Source organism: Salvia hispanica, chromosome 6, assembly GCF_023119035.1.
Source record: "Salvia hispanica cultivar TCC Black 2014 chromosome 6, UniMelb_Shisp_WGS_1.0, whole genome shotgun sequence".
Classification (NCBI taxonomy): Eukaryota; Viridiplantae; Streptophyta; class Magnoliopsida; order Lamiales; family Lamiaceae; genus Salvia; species Salvia hispanica.
This window is the reverse complement of record NC_062970.1, coordinates 35,623,483-35,637,505: the sequence shown is the minus strand read 5'-3', so window position 1 is coordinate 35,637,505 and position 14,023 is coordinate 35,623,483. Positions and strand designations below refer to the sequence as shown.

The window sequence follows — 14,023 nt, the reverse complement described above, 5'->3', positions numbered from 1 at the left end:
TGAGTTTTGTGCAATTAGAATTGAAGATGATGATGTCGCTGTTAGTTAGTACTTTAGTTAGTTGTTTTCCCAGCTTTTCGTCCGTACTTGCTTTTTCAGTCATGGTCCCCACCGTCACTTTATTTCCCAGGTCTAGGTATTTAGAATAGTTTCTTAGATCTAGTGATTTTCTCGATTTCAGTTTACATGCATGATTTCTGTTCTGCCTAGATCTAGCTGTTAGCATAGCAGATTTCAATTCCAAGTTTAGTATAATTTCCTCAACCCAAAAAAAAATGCGTGGCAGCAGCCAACCCAAAAATAATTTCCAAATCCTTGAGCATGTTCTTTACGCATCCATCTCTGTGGGATCGATCCCTACTTCCCTGTGCTAAGTTTTAGTATAAGTGGTTGATGGTTTTTGAAGAAGTATTCTGTGTGTCCGACGACCGAGATTTTCCAACGACCAGTGAGCTCCTAGACCCTGTGATCTAGTGGATTTGCTGGACCTAGGAATCTTGTATTTCTTTTCTGTGCACACAGTCTAAACATAACACGTATCTTCAGAGACATTACCTGATGTTGCAGAGAAAAATCCCTTGCCCCAGGAGACGAATGACACCAAGAAGGAACTGAAGACACTCCCACCAGGTCTCAAGTATGCTTACTTGAAAAAGAATGAGACATTCCCAGTAATAGTCAACAGTAACTTGACCGAGGAGCAGGAGAAGGAACTATTGGAAGTAATCAAGCGGAACAAGAAAGCAATAGGATGGACCCTCTCTGATTTAGTAGGAATCAGTCCTGATCTCTGCATGCACCACATCGGGTTAGAGGAGGGTGCGAAGGCTCATCGAGACGCATAACGGAAGCTGAATCCGAACATGCAAGAGGAAGTTCTGAAGGAGGTGTTGAAATTGCTCTCTCTAGGGATCATCTACTCCATTCCGGATAGTAAGTGGGTCAGTCCAGTCCATATGGTACCCAAAAAGTCAGGAATACAGGTTGTCAAGAATGAAAAGAACGAATTGGTGCCTGCTAGGCTTGTGACTGGATGGAGGATGTGCATCGACTATAGGAAGCTGAATGAATCCACGAAGAAGGATCACTTCCATCTACCCTTCATTGACCAGATGTTAGAAAGGTTAGCTGGCAAACAGTATTTTATTTTCCTTGGCGGATACAACGGTTATTTCCAGATTTACGTAGACCCAGAGGATCAGGGGAAGACCACATTCACGTGCCCTTTTGGTACGTATGCATACCGAAGAATGCCGTTTGGATTGAGTAATGCACCAGGAACGTTCCAGCGGTGTATGATGAGTATCTTTTCGGATTTGCTTGAGGTATGCATTGAGATATTCATGGATGACTTTACCGTATATGGGAATTCATTCGACACTTGTTTGGCCAGCCTTGACTTAGTATTGAGAAGATGCCAGGAGAAGCACCTGGTCTTGAATTTCGAAAAATGCCACTTCATAGTGTCTGAAGGTATTGTCCTTAGTCACGTGGTCTCTGAAAGAGGGATACAAGTGGATAAGGTAAAGGTGGATGTGATATCGAAGTTACCTTACCCCACAAACAAAAAGAAGTTAGAGGCTTCCTGGGTCACGCGGGATTTTATAGGAGGTTTATTAGGGATTTCGTGAAAATCGCGCAACCACTCACCCATCTGTTGCACAACGATGTGGAATTCGTCTTTGACGCGGGATGCAAGTAGGCTTTTCAATTGCTTAAGGACAAACTCGTGTCAGCACCAATAATCAGGGCGCCAGACTGGAATCACCCTTTTGAGATAATGTGCGACACTAGTGATTTTGTTGTAGGAGCCGTCCTAGGTCAAAAGGTAGATGGGAAAAGTTATGTGATCTTCTATGCATCCAAGACTCTGAATCAAGCTCAGAAGAACTATGATACCACGGAGAAGGAAATGTTGGTTGTCGTGTACTCATTCGAGATTTTCCGACCCTATCTGCTTGGGTCGAGGGTTATTGTTTTCACAGATCACGCAGCGATAAAGTACTTACTGGCAAAGAAGGAGTCTAAGACAAGGTTAATCCGTTGGGTGTTGCTTTTGCAAGAGTTTGATGGGGAAGTGAGAGACAAGAAAGGGACAGAGAATAGAGTAGCCGATCACTTAAACAGAACTTTTCAAGGGGAAACGGAAGAGGCCATACCCGATGCTTTTCCTGAAGAGCATTTGTATTATCTAGGGGAATTCCCTAGACCGATCAGTTGGAAGGCAGTTTTGGCATTAACCGGTCTAGGAGAATCCGACAAGGGGAAGCGAACACTAAACGCAGAACCATGGTTCGCTGATTTGGCAAATTACTTGGTCACGGGAGAGGTGCCAAGTTCAGAAGAAATTTCCCGGGCCTTGAAGATTAAAATAAAAAGTGAGGCCAAATATTACTTTTGGGATGATCCTTACTTATGGAAGATGTGCTCAGATCAAGTGATCAGACGCTGCATTCCCGAATGGGAACAAAGAGATGTGCTGAATCATTGCCACACCTTGGCGTGTGGAGGTCACTTTGGACCGAGGAAAACAACGAGGAAAGTATTGGATAGTGGGTTCTACTGGCCGACGCTTAATAAGGATGCCTTCGAGTTTTGTCAGTGTTGCGAAAGGTGCCAACAGACAGGGGGAATTTCAAGGTGGGACGAGATGCCCCAGGTTCCGGTGATAGTCTGCGAAATCTTCGACGTATGGGGGATGGACTTCATGGGACCGTTTCCATCATCCTATGGGAACACATATATATTGGTCGCAGTGGACTATGTGTCTAAATGGATAGAAGCCAAGGCTACCACGACATGTTAATCGAAGGAGGTAGCAAAGTTTCTGAAGGACAATATCTTCAACAGATACGGAGTTCCTCGAGCCATCATCTCGGACCAGGGAACACTTTTTTGTAATCGCACCATCGAGGCTCTGATGAGGAAATATGGTGTGCACCATAGGGTATCTACCCCCTACCACCCTCAGTTTAACGGTCAAGCAGAAATTTCTAATCGAGAGATCAAGGCAATACTGGAGAAGACAGTTAATCCCCGGAGGAAAGACTGGAGTAAGAGGCTCGGTGATGCATTATGGGCCTATAGAACTACTTTCAAGACTCCTATCGGAATGTCGCCTTATAGGCTGGTGTTTGGCAAAATGTGCCACCTGCCCGTGGGTATAGAGCACAAGGCGTACTGGGCAGTCAAGGAGATGAGTATGAAGCCTTCGGCTTGTGAAGAGGAAAGGAAGTTACAGTTACAAGAGCTGGAGGAACTAAGGCTGGAGTCTTATGAGTCTGCTATGTGGTATAAGGAAAGGACAAAGTTATGGCATGACAAGAATCTCCGAGTCAAGGAACTCCATGTGGGACAGAAGGTGCTCCTTTTCCAATCCCGGCTCAAGCTTATGCCAGGAAAGTTGAAGTCTAAGTGGATTGGTCCATATACCATTGTCGGCCTCCGCGCGAATGGAGCTGTAGAGATCCAGGGAAGTAATCTAACTTTATCCCTTTCCCTGTTAATGGTCATAGAGTAAAGGTCTATAGGGATAATTCTGAGTTGTGTGTAGTGGAGGAAGTGCCACTACGTGTACTCCCTATTATCACCTAGTCAGACAATGAAGTATTCTCGATGAACTCCTGGGTCAGGTAAATTGGTTTACGTTTTTAATATATACACTGAACCAGGGGATCTCGGGAATACTCAAAAGGAATGTGTAAATAGTTTAATTGCGTTGTGAAAATAAGTAAAAGTCCAAAAAAAAAGAGACTCCGTAGGGAAATCGATTTGTCTTGTACTTTATCCTCGACCTAGGAGTCTGGCGTTTTTATTTTTTTATATATAAGTGTAAAGTTGTGATCAGGAAAATTAGCCAGGGGAAGGAAGTCTAGAGAAGGAATTTTAGGGGAAGGATTGAGAAATTTGAATTTCAAATTGTCCGATATTTATGGGAGGTGTACGGTTGCTTACATCACGCCTGCAACCGCACCATCCTTTCACCAAAAAGGCTAACCGCCATTTTCTCTCTCCAATAATCTCAAACGTCAAACACCGATTCTCTCCCTTCTCTCTACTTTGTTTCTCTCTCAAGAATTGCAAACCCTAACCCGATTTCTACCAGGTTACTTTTTGATTTCAGATTACAGTGATGGATCCAACTCATACCACAAGGAGTTCACGACCGGAGGCGTCAGCCACGGGATCTGAAACCGTCCAGAACCCATACGACGTTGTTCTTCTGGCGGAGTTGACGCAAAAATTGGGAAGCGTCGAGAAAGCGAAGGAGGTCTACGCCTTATTCTCGGCTAGCATGATGACATCCGCGGCTGCCGCACCACCGCCGACGATCCCTGTTGATTCGACGGCTCAAACCGCAGTTCCCCACGACGAAAGGCCTCAAGCTTCGACCAGAGTACCGGACTCTGGTCTTCAACAGTCGGAAACCGCTCCAAGCACAAGTCCACCGGAAGCGGACAAGGAGGAGGCGACGGGTAAACTGGCGGCAGACGGTAGGCTGAATGATGGTCATGAGAATGTGGAGTCCGAAGGGCGAGAAAGAGAAAACCTTAATTCTGAGGGTGAGAAAAAGGGGGCAACCTCTGTTCTGGAGAAGTTTGCCGAGGGGGAAACCCCTATGTCAGAGGAAGTTGTTGAGGGGGAAACCCCTGTTCTGGAGAAGTTTGCTGAGGGGGAAACCCCAATGGAGACCGGGGATGAGACCCCCCGAAGGATTTTAGGGGAACAACCCCTGAACCAATGGAGGAGGGGGCAACCCCGAGTGATGTTAGGGGGGAAACCCCTGTCTATATTGAGGGGGGGACCCCAATGGTGGACAATATGGGGGAAACCCCGAAGGAGCCTTTGGGGGAGACGAACCCCGACGATACTGGAGTACTAGAGCCCGTCGGAGTAGGGCAACATCTGATTGTGGACCTGATGGATGACCAGGATGAAGACGAACCACGGATCGACGAAAGAACAGAGAGGCGAAGGGCCAGGAGGAGTCTACTAGACGAGGTGGACGATTTGGTCTATTCTGAAAAAGAAGAGTTCCCTGCCCGAGGGACAGCAGGTGATGAGGCGGAGGATAGCCGCCTGGCCAAGGAAAGGACGAGGAAAGGAAAGCAGGCAGCTGCCACCCAGTCAAAGCGATCAAGGAAAACTCCCTTCGTCAAGGAGGTTGAGGAGCCACTTTCCCCACTGACCGAAGCTCCATTCACCGAGGAACGAGCCGATCCTACTCCTGGGTCCGATTCCGAACCCGGAGAAGAAGATGAATCTGATGAGGAGTTAAACTATGAGCGCCCGGAGATTTGGCTAACTAGGGAATTGCTGGAGTCAATGAAGCGCTTTGATGATCAGAAAAGGGCCGCAACATACAAGGAGAGATGCAGCGCAGGGAAGATGGCAAAATCAGGCAAGCAGTACAGCCCGAGGAGCTTAAGATAATTGACAGCGATGAGGAGTTCCGCGCGTGTATCTACGCGATCGGATTTGAGTGGTTGTTGAAGCACAACACGGCAGAGGTGCCGGTGGATTTAGCTCGAGAATTTTTCTCAACGTTCCGACTCAAGAACACTTCTGACCTCGACACGGACTCCATCACATTCCGGCTTTTCAATGAAGAACATCAGGGAGTGGTATCTGAGGATGGGGTTGTTTTCCAGGGCTGATGACGACGAAGGCATCTGGAATGAGAGAATGGTCGGCGTACCAAAGAACACACCAGGGTTTAAGGTACAGGCAGCATGGGAGCTGGTCACCCACTCTAATGCGGGGGCGTTCAAATCCAGCTACTCCAAGGCCTCCCACATTGAAGACCGCATCCTCCGATTCGCCTAGACATTCATTAGCTACAATCTGATGGGAACGGCGAACTCAGCTCTGACAACCACTGACCTCTACTTCACCTGGTGTATGGCGAAAGGTGTGAAGGTACATCTCGGCTACTGGTTGGCCCAGGCCTGCCATCAAATGACAAGCAATCCCGCGCGACATATGTACACATGCCATCTCCTCGGCGCTTATCTCCAACGGAACATAATAATGAAGATAGCCAAGACCGCTCCTCTAGTCGTGATGTGTGAGCCCCCAGAGACCTTCAGCGTTGAATATTTCTTCAACAAAGGGCTGCTCCAGGCACACGGCAAGGAAACCTTCTTCTACGAGGTGGGAGATAAGGTGAAGACGGAGTCGGAGGCTGTGGAGGCTGTGCCCAGTGAGGAGGTTGAGGAATTGAAGAAGGAAATGCAAACGATGAGGAAGGAGATGACGAAGGAACTCGGTGGAATGCGGAAAGAATTAAGCAGGGCCCGAGAGGAGATAAAGGCGCTGCGGGGAACATTGCAGACTTGGCGATGAAGTCCTCCAAGCAGAATGAGCGGATAGCAGAGGCCGTGGAGCTGATGATGAAAATGTCAAAGTGGGTGGAGAAGACACTCTCCCTGACCCAGCAGAAGGTGCTTCCTGGATCCAGCAGTGAGGTCAAGCAGCCCGGCCAGGGCAGTTCTTCCATCCAGCGACCCCCACCACCGCTCAAGCCAGTGGTCACTCCATCCGCATCCAAGCCGGTGTTAACCCCATCTACGTCAAAGTCCCTACTGATGAAGAAACCAGTGTCCAAGCAACAAGAGAAGGAGGAAGAAGAGCCGGAGCTGCCGGCAAAGAAGAAGGTGAAGATGACCCGACCCGGAATCCCACCCCAGTCTGGCTCTCGAGGGGGCCAGACCCATAAATGAATTGCCCCCATGACCAAGTAACTTTTATTTTCAGTATTAGTTTAATTTTTATTTTTTTATTATTATTTTTTTTAATGTCTTTGTTATTGTCTGTGTTTCTGTTAAAATTGTTATATGTGTCTACCTTCTCCCACTTAGCCCAATGCTTGGTCTAAGTGTGAGAAGTTTGTGTTTTCTGTTTTAATGTTGTCTTCTCCCACTTAGCCCGATGCTCGGTCTAAGTGTGAGAAGTTTATTTGGATATATTGTTTGTTGTATGTTGGATTGACTGCCCTGTTTCCCCCCTTCACGACGATGGCTTGGGGACAAGCTTGAGTGAAGTGGGAGGGGGAGGGGAGTCAATGCTTGTATGTGTTTAGAATGTTAAGAGTCGTTAAGTCTAGGTTTTGTTTGTGTCGCATGAGCTGGTGAATATAATACGGCATGATCTCCTTAGTGAGAGCAATTGAAGACAGGATGTATTTCAACTTTGAAGCCTTTTCCTTTAATAAGCCGAGGTCAGTCTGGATGAAGTAAGAACGATAGAAGATGCCTTAGCTGACTTAGTTGTGAAGCCCCACTATAAGAGCGAGTTATAAGCCTAAAACAATTTTGAGCTAACACATGTGAAATGGGGCCGCCACTGAATGCTTAGGGAGAAGAGTCCTGAAGGAGAAAACAATAGGGGAAAATTGGGTTATGAAGGTATAAGCTGGACGAAGTCCAGGTAAAAGAGTTATAAGCTGGACGAAGTCTAGGGAAAAAAAAAGAAAAAAATGGAGGTATAAGCTGGACGAAGTCCAGGGAAAATATGTCTAAGGGCAGAGAGCAATAGCAACCTGACCCAGGAACAAAAGGGGGAACGAAGTGTAGAAAGGTGAAAACTCTCATAACCCGACGCTTTAGTGGTATGGAAATAACTTACGAGAGATTCGGTCCTAACATCCCTGTGAGGAATGAGTGATCGAGTGAATCCAACAATTGGGAAAGTAATAGGCTATCTTGACGAACTGACAGATTGATTAGGTGGAAGAAGGGAATGGGCCAATTTGGAGAAGTGCAGCCTGTTGGATTGACCTTAATATTGTGGGGACGGTTGCCTACAAGTTGAAGCTAGTTCATGCATATGTGTTTATGTGTTTTTCTGTAAGTGTTTTGTCATTTTGTGTGTCAGTTTGTGTCTAGGTCTAGGAGTCTGTGTTAAGTTAGAGTCTAGAGAGTCGGTCAGGGGATAACCATGCGTTGAAATTCGCCTTATTTCTTTTTCTTGTCTTTATACTTGGGGACAAGTATGGTTTAAGTGTGAGCAGTTTGATAAGGCTAATTTCATACATCGGTTATATGATGAAAAGTCACCATTTACTGGGTCTAACACATTGTTTAAGCCAGGTGTGTGAAGGAAATTCGCCAGGTCCAAGAAGAATTGAAGGAAGTGGACTAGCGAAGGAAGGAGACGAAAAGTGAGCAGAATCGAGGAAGAAAATGGCTAGACGAGGGGAGTTCGAAGCTGAGGGCAAAGAAGACAATTCACACAAAAGAAGCCTCTGCTGGACCCACTTTCACGCCTATATAAGGAGGAGCATGCAACACACATGATATAGACGATAGCTCTCAGCTCTCACACACACACACACTTGGGAAATGAGAATTCTGGGGTAGAATTGAGGTCTAATCTTCGGGGAAATTTATACAACACCATCCTCAAGGAGGGCGAAGATACAATCATTTACTTTTTAGCGTTTATGTTTTGATTTCTGTCGAACTTCGCCGTTCGAAGTCGAATTGTTCGTTTTGCTACTTGATGTTTATCTATGAATTTTATTTCATGTTATGATGGTGTTGATTCTGCGTTGATTTATGTTAATTCTGTTTTTGAGGAGTTTGTTCCGGAGGTTTGATTGTTATTCAAATTGTTGGATGCTTTGCGTACTTGATCTGGGGAATGTGAGTTGATCTGTTGTTGTTGTTGTTGTTGATCTATGGAAAATCAGCGAATCTGTAGTTATGGAGATAATTTTGACCGGAGTTTATCTCGGATGCTTGGATCCGGAGTGGATTTAGCATCCGAAGTGTGGATTTGAACAGGGGAATTGAATTGTGCATGGATTTTGAACTTCTGCTTCGTTTTTGTTTTACTTCGTCTAGGAGATAGAGATCTGAGTTTTTGTTGGGTTTCTCGGCGTTTTCTGGCGTTCCATCCGTTGGCCGCCGTTGAGTTACTAGCATTTTTTTTTTCTGTTTCATGTTTCAATTAAATTCCGATGATGCTTGCGATTGTAGGTAGTTAGGCTTAGAATTGGTTATTTTGCAGCTTTTTTGTCGTACACTTCTATTTTTGGAAAAATGGTCCTCACTGCATGCATCGAGTCTATCTAGCTAGATTAGGTAGCAATATTACTAGATCTAGAGATAGTTAAATTTCTTTTCCTCTGTCTAGTATAAGTTCCTCAACCCATATTTGCGTGGCAGCAGCCATACCACCCAAAAGCCCTTTAAATGCATGATTTCGCATCTGTCCTCGTGGGACCGATCCCTACTTCCCCATACTAATTCAAATATACGCGGGTTGAGGATTTTGAAATGATACTCTGTGTGTCCAACGACCGAGATCTTTCAGCGTTCCGCGAGTTCCTAGACCTTGTGATCTAGTGGATTCTCTGGACCCAGGAAGCTTGATATTCCATATTGTGCACGCAGCTTAAAAATATCGTAGTTCAGGGGCCGCAGAGCAGAATGTGGACCAGATCCGCAAAAAATGGAGGAGGATTCTAGCCGCCGTCAAGAGGTTCTCGGGCATCTACGAGAACAACCTCCGCACAGCTGAGAGCGGCCGCAACGAAGCCGACATAAGGGCTCTATCGTACGAGATGCATCGAGCGGGAGGGAACCCACTACTAGGAAGAATATCTCATTCTCCAGGAGTTTCCAAAATTCAAGACTACTTACGAGGGAGTAGACTGGTCTTCGCCGAAGCGGACGAGACTCGGCCTAGCCAGGAACTACAGCAGCAGCAGTGGCTCATATTCTATTGACCTTAACGAGGATGGATGAAGATGAAGCGGCAGATTCCGAGAATGCCACCGAGTGAGCGACGACAGTGTTTTTTTAGTGTTTTTAGATAATTTTTATTGTATAATTTTCCAAATTTATAATACAACGAAGATTTGATTTTTTTTTTAATATATTATGTTTTTTAAAATATTTTTTTGTCTAATTAATTTTATTCTAGTCCAATTAAAATATACCAACAATTGATAAAATAATGTGATTTGTGGTTGTGGCGTGGCAATCTTGTGGCTGGATAAGTTTTGTGGCTCCGTGCTGACTAGGCGGACAAGTTTTTATGATTGTACTAACTAGACGGACGAGTTTTATTTGGTTGTGGCGTGGTTGTTCCGCTTAATGTGGACATCTAACATATAGGAGTATGATGGGTGGAATGTGCAATAATGAACAGTCCAAAGTCAACTTGAAATTAATGCCATTAGTTACAAGATTAGTTGTAAACAAAAAACTTAATAATTACTTACCATGTACCTGTATGCGAACTAAAAAAACATGTTCATATAAGCTCTACTGCTCTTATCATTTTAACATTTGCTTCACCAAATAACCTTGTAAACCATAGACGATACAAATAATTCAAATGCCAAAAAAATTGGCAAAAGAATGATGCATGAAACTACCACAAATAGTAATGAATTTAATATCTTTTTTTACTACTTTACACAACATGATTGAATGCAATACAGAACTAACTAGTATTGGACCAAATATATTATACATATCTACAGTAACATCTAAAAAGTAGTAGTAAAACAACCCTATAAGGCCTCACCCTAAAAACCCACGTTTGATTTTCTGCAGCTCTGCTACAGCTTCCTTCATATTAATCCTTTTATTAGGGGAATGTGCAGAACACTTGCAAGCCAACTCCAATATGGATGTTGTGAATTCCACAATTTTGTCTCCATTTTCTTCTTCAACATTCATTACTAAGTTGGCATCTATAACTTGATATGTGAATTTTGGAACTGACATTTCAATCCAACTCTTCAAGCTTAGATCTCCAACAAACATGTCATCACTTGGCCTTTTTCTCGTGAATACTTCCATCAACATCACACCATAGCTATACACATCGCACCTTGTAGAGACTAGTCCTTCTGAACCATACTCTAAAATCACAAAAAAGCCATACTCTACCAGTCAGTAAACAAAAGACTTCATTTATTAAAAAGTACATACATAATTGATGTAGAATAACAAATCACCTGGAGCAATGTAAGCCAGTGTTCCCAGGGTGTTGGTTAACACCATGCTATCTCCATTGCATAGCAACTTTGCTATCCCAAAATCGCTTACATGGCCAACCATATCTTCATCTAACAACACATTACTAGGCTTCAAGTCGCTTTGAACAATAGGTGTTGAACAACCATGGTGAAGATACTCCAAAGCAGATGCAACATCAATCATTATATTCAATCTTTCCATAAAATTCAAGCAATCATTACGTGAATATAACCATTTCTCAAGGTTTCCATTGGGCATGTATTCAAGCACCAATGCCTTGAACTCTTCATTGGAACAGCAACTTAAAACGCTGGTCAGACACCTATGCCGAATGCTACGAAGTATCTCACATTCGACATCAAATCTCCTTGAAATGCCTTGTAGTTGAAGATTGAACACCTTAACAGCGACAGCATTCCCATCATTAAGAATTCCTTTGTAAACAGAGCAAGAACTTCCAATTCCAAGTAAATTGCTCTCACTGAGTTGTTCAGTTGCTTGCATAAGCTCATAATAAGATATTCTTTCTGGAACAACGGATATCATCTCATCAACTTCTCTAGTTGTCTTAACTTTCCTTTTGCATCTGATTAAGATAAAAGCCAAAGATACAAACGAAATGAAAGCCACAACCCCAAAAGCCACAAATAAAGCTCGTTCCACCTTCTTCCTCTTTGATAGTACATGATTAGAAACTCCTGGGCAAACAGGGACATGGAATCTCGGGATTCCACACAATGCCTCATTGCCCTTAAAAGAATCCATAGTAAAGTTTCTGAAAGAGCCACCACTAGGAATTTCTCCACTCAAACTATTGAAAGAGACATTGAAATAGTTGAGGTATTGAAGCTCTTCCAAAGACTTTGGAATTGAACCAGAGAGGTTGTTGTGGGACAAGTCAAGAGTCACCAAACTGATCATGCTTCCCATGGAAACTGGAATAGAACCTTCTAGTCTGTTATTTGCCAAAGAAAGATTTGCCAAATTCTGTAACTTTCCAATAGTGTCAGGAATAGACCCTGACAACTGATTCATAGAGAGATCAATAGATATTGCTGCTCCTAGGTTACTTATCTCTTGAGGTAAAAACCCAGTAAATGAATTTGAGGACAAATCCAGATCCAACAAATCTTCAAGGCCCCATAAGCTGGATGGTATACTTGAATGGAACATGTTGGCGTTTAGAAAAACAACTCTTAAAGAAGAGGCATTACCCAAACATTTAGGAATTGAACCTGAGAATTGATTTCGGCTAATATTTATATGAACGAGGTTGTATAAATCACATACAACATACGGAAAGGGTCCTTGCAACATGTTAGCACCAAGATCTAATCCTTGAAGGTCACGCAAATGTTTGATTGAGAGGGGAACATTACCAGATAACTTATTGTCAGAAAAACTCAAGATCGCCAAGCTTGTTAAATTGGCTATTTGAGCAGGAATGGTGCCGTTCAATTTGCAGCCGCCGGCATAGAACTGTTGGAGTGAGGAAGATAAATTCCCAATAGAAGGTGGAATGGCGCCATACAGAGGATTATTAGATAAAGTCAGACGATTTAAAGACCTGCAATTTGACAATGAGGTGATGAAATCGAGGTTTGAAGAAAGATTGTTGCTGAACAGTTCAAGGCGTAGGAGAAGTCTTAGGTTGCCGAGATCAGTAGGTATATAACCACTGAATTTGTTTTCAGAAAGTGCGAGAATTCTGAGTTGAGAACAATTGGAGATAGAGTTGGGTATTGGTCCAGAGATGGAATTTTCGCCAAGATAGAGCTCTTCAAAAATGGGAAGAGCTTCATGTTGGCACAAATTGGGTGGAAGAACTCCAGAGAGGGCATTCCCAGAAAATGAAAGAACTTGAAGAGTAGAAATGTTGAAGAGACCATGTGGAATGGAACCACTCAAGTAATTCTCAGCAATTGATAATCTATTCAGTCGGTATAGTTGCTCCATTTCAGTGGGAATTATCCCTGCAAAATAATTTGTACTAGGAGTAGTAATTAAAGATATGACGGCAGGGATATACTATTACTGTAAAAGTGATAGACGAATTTCGGCATATTACATTTAGTTATAGGTAGAATAGATTGCATTTTTCATCATTGAGTTTTGTATTTTAGATATAAATTGTTTAATTTACATTTTATATATAGACAGATTGTATTTATATATATAATACTCCCTCCGTCCACAAAAAATAGAACAATTTCTGTATGGCACGGGTTTTAATGTAGAATTGGTAAAACAAGAGAGAAGGAAAAAAAGTAAAATAGAAGGAGAAAAAATAAGTGAGAACTAGTGTTAGTGGAATGATGTCTAAGGTTATTATTTGTTAAAAACTTTCCATAAATGAATGTGCTCCATTTTTTGTGGACGGCCAAAAATAGTAATTATGCTCTATTTTTTTATGGACGGAGGGAGTAGTTTGTTTTGCATTGTAGACAATTTATTACAAAATGCAAAACTCAACGTTATAATATGCAATTTTCCTATAACTAAAATGCAATCTGCGGAAATGTATATACAACTTCACAAATGTATATTACATTTTAATGTTTACAATATTGCATTTTTCGTGCCACGTGGCAGCACGAGATTGGATGTACGTTAGCACTCTATTAAGAATGTGCTCTAGTGCTCCCCTATGGGAGCATGAACAATTAATTAAATTACCTGTCATGTAGTTATTGGAAATTGATAATTGGGTTAGCATTGTAAGATTTCCAACATCCTTTGAAAGATTCCCTGTGAACTTGTTTCTCCGTAGTGTTAATTCATGAAGAGAAGACATATTCATGAAAATACTATAAGGAAATGAGCCCCCAATCTGATTTCTTTCAACACCAAAAAAAACCATGTTGTGAAGGTTGCCAATCTCAGCTGGTAGTGTACCTGTAAAACAATTATGACTATTCAAACAAATTTATACTACATCAATATAGTGCGGTAAGAATAAAAACATTACCATTCAAATTGTTTTCACCGAGGTATAAAGTGTGAAGAGATGTTAAGTGGCCGATTTC

At 42.9% G+C, this 14,023-nt stretch overlaps 2 protein-coding genes across 3 annotated transcripts in view; both read right to left on the bottom strand.

Annotated features, from left to right (window-relative positions):
* LOC125195998 (leucine-rich repeat receptor-like protein kinase PEPR1) overlaps positions 1-14,023 on the bottom strand; it is a 42,002-nt gene that overhangs the window by 16,534 nt on the left and 11,445 nt on the right. The gene's annotated exons all lie outside the window — the stretch shown is intronic.
* On the bottom strand, positions 10,312-14,017 carry LOC125195997 (probable LRR receptor-like serine/threonine-protein kinase At3g47570). Its single transcript, XM_048094330.1, has 5 exons — positions 13,966-14,017; positions 13,674-13,892; positions 12,377-12,970; positions 10,976-12,232; positions 10,312-10,879 (listed from the first exon to the last, which is right to left on the bottom strand). Exons 2-5 carry the CDS (start codon positions 13,855-13,857, stop codon positions 10,536-10,538), a joined length of 2,379 nt encoding a protein of 792 aa, XP_047950287.1. The 5' UTR covers positions 13,858-13,892; positions 13,966-14,017; the 3' UTR covers positions 10,312-10,535.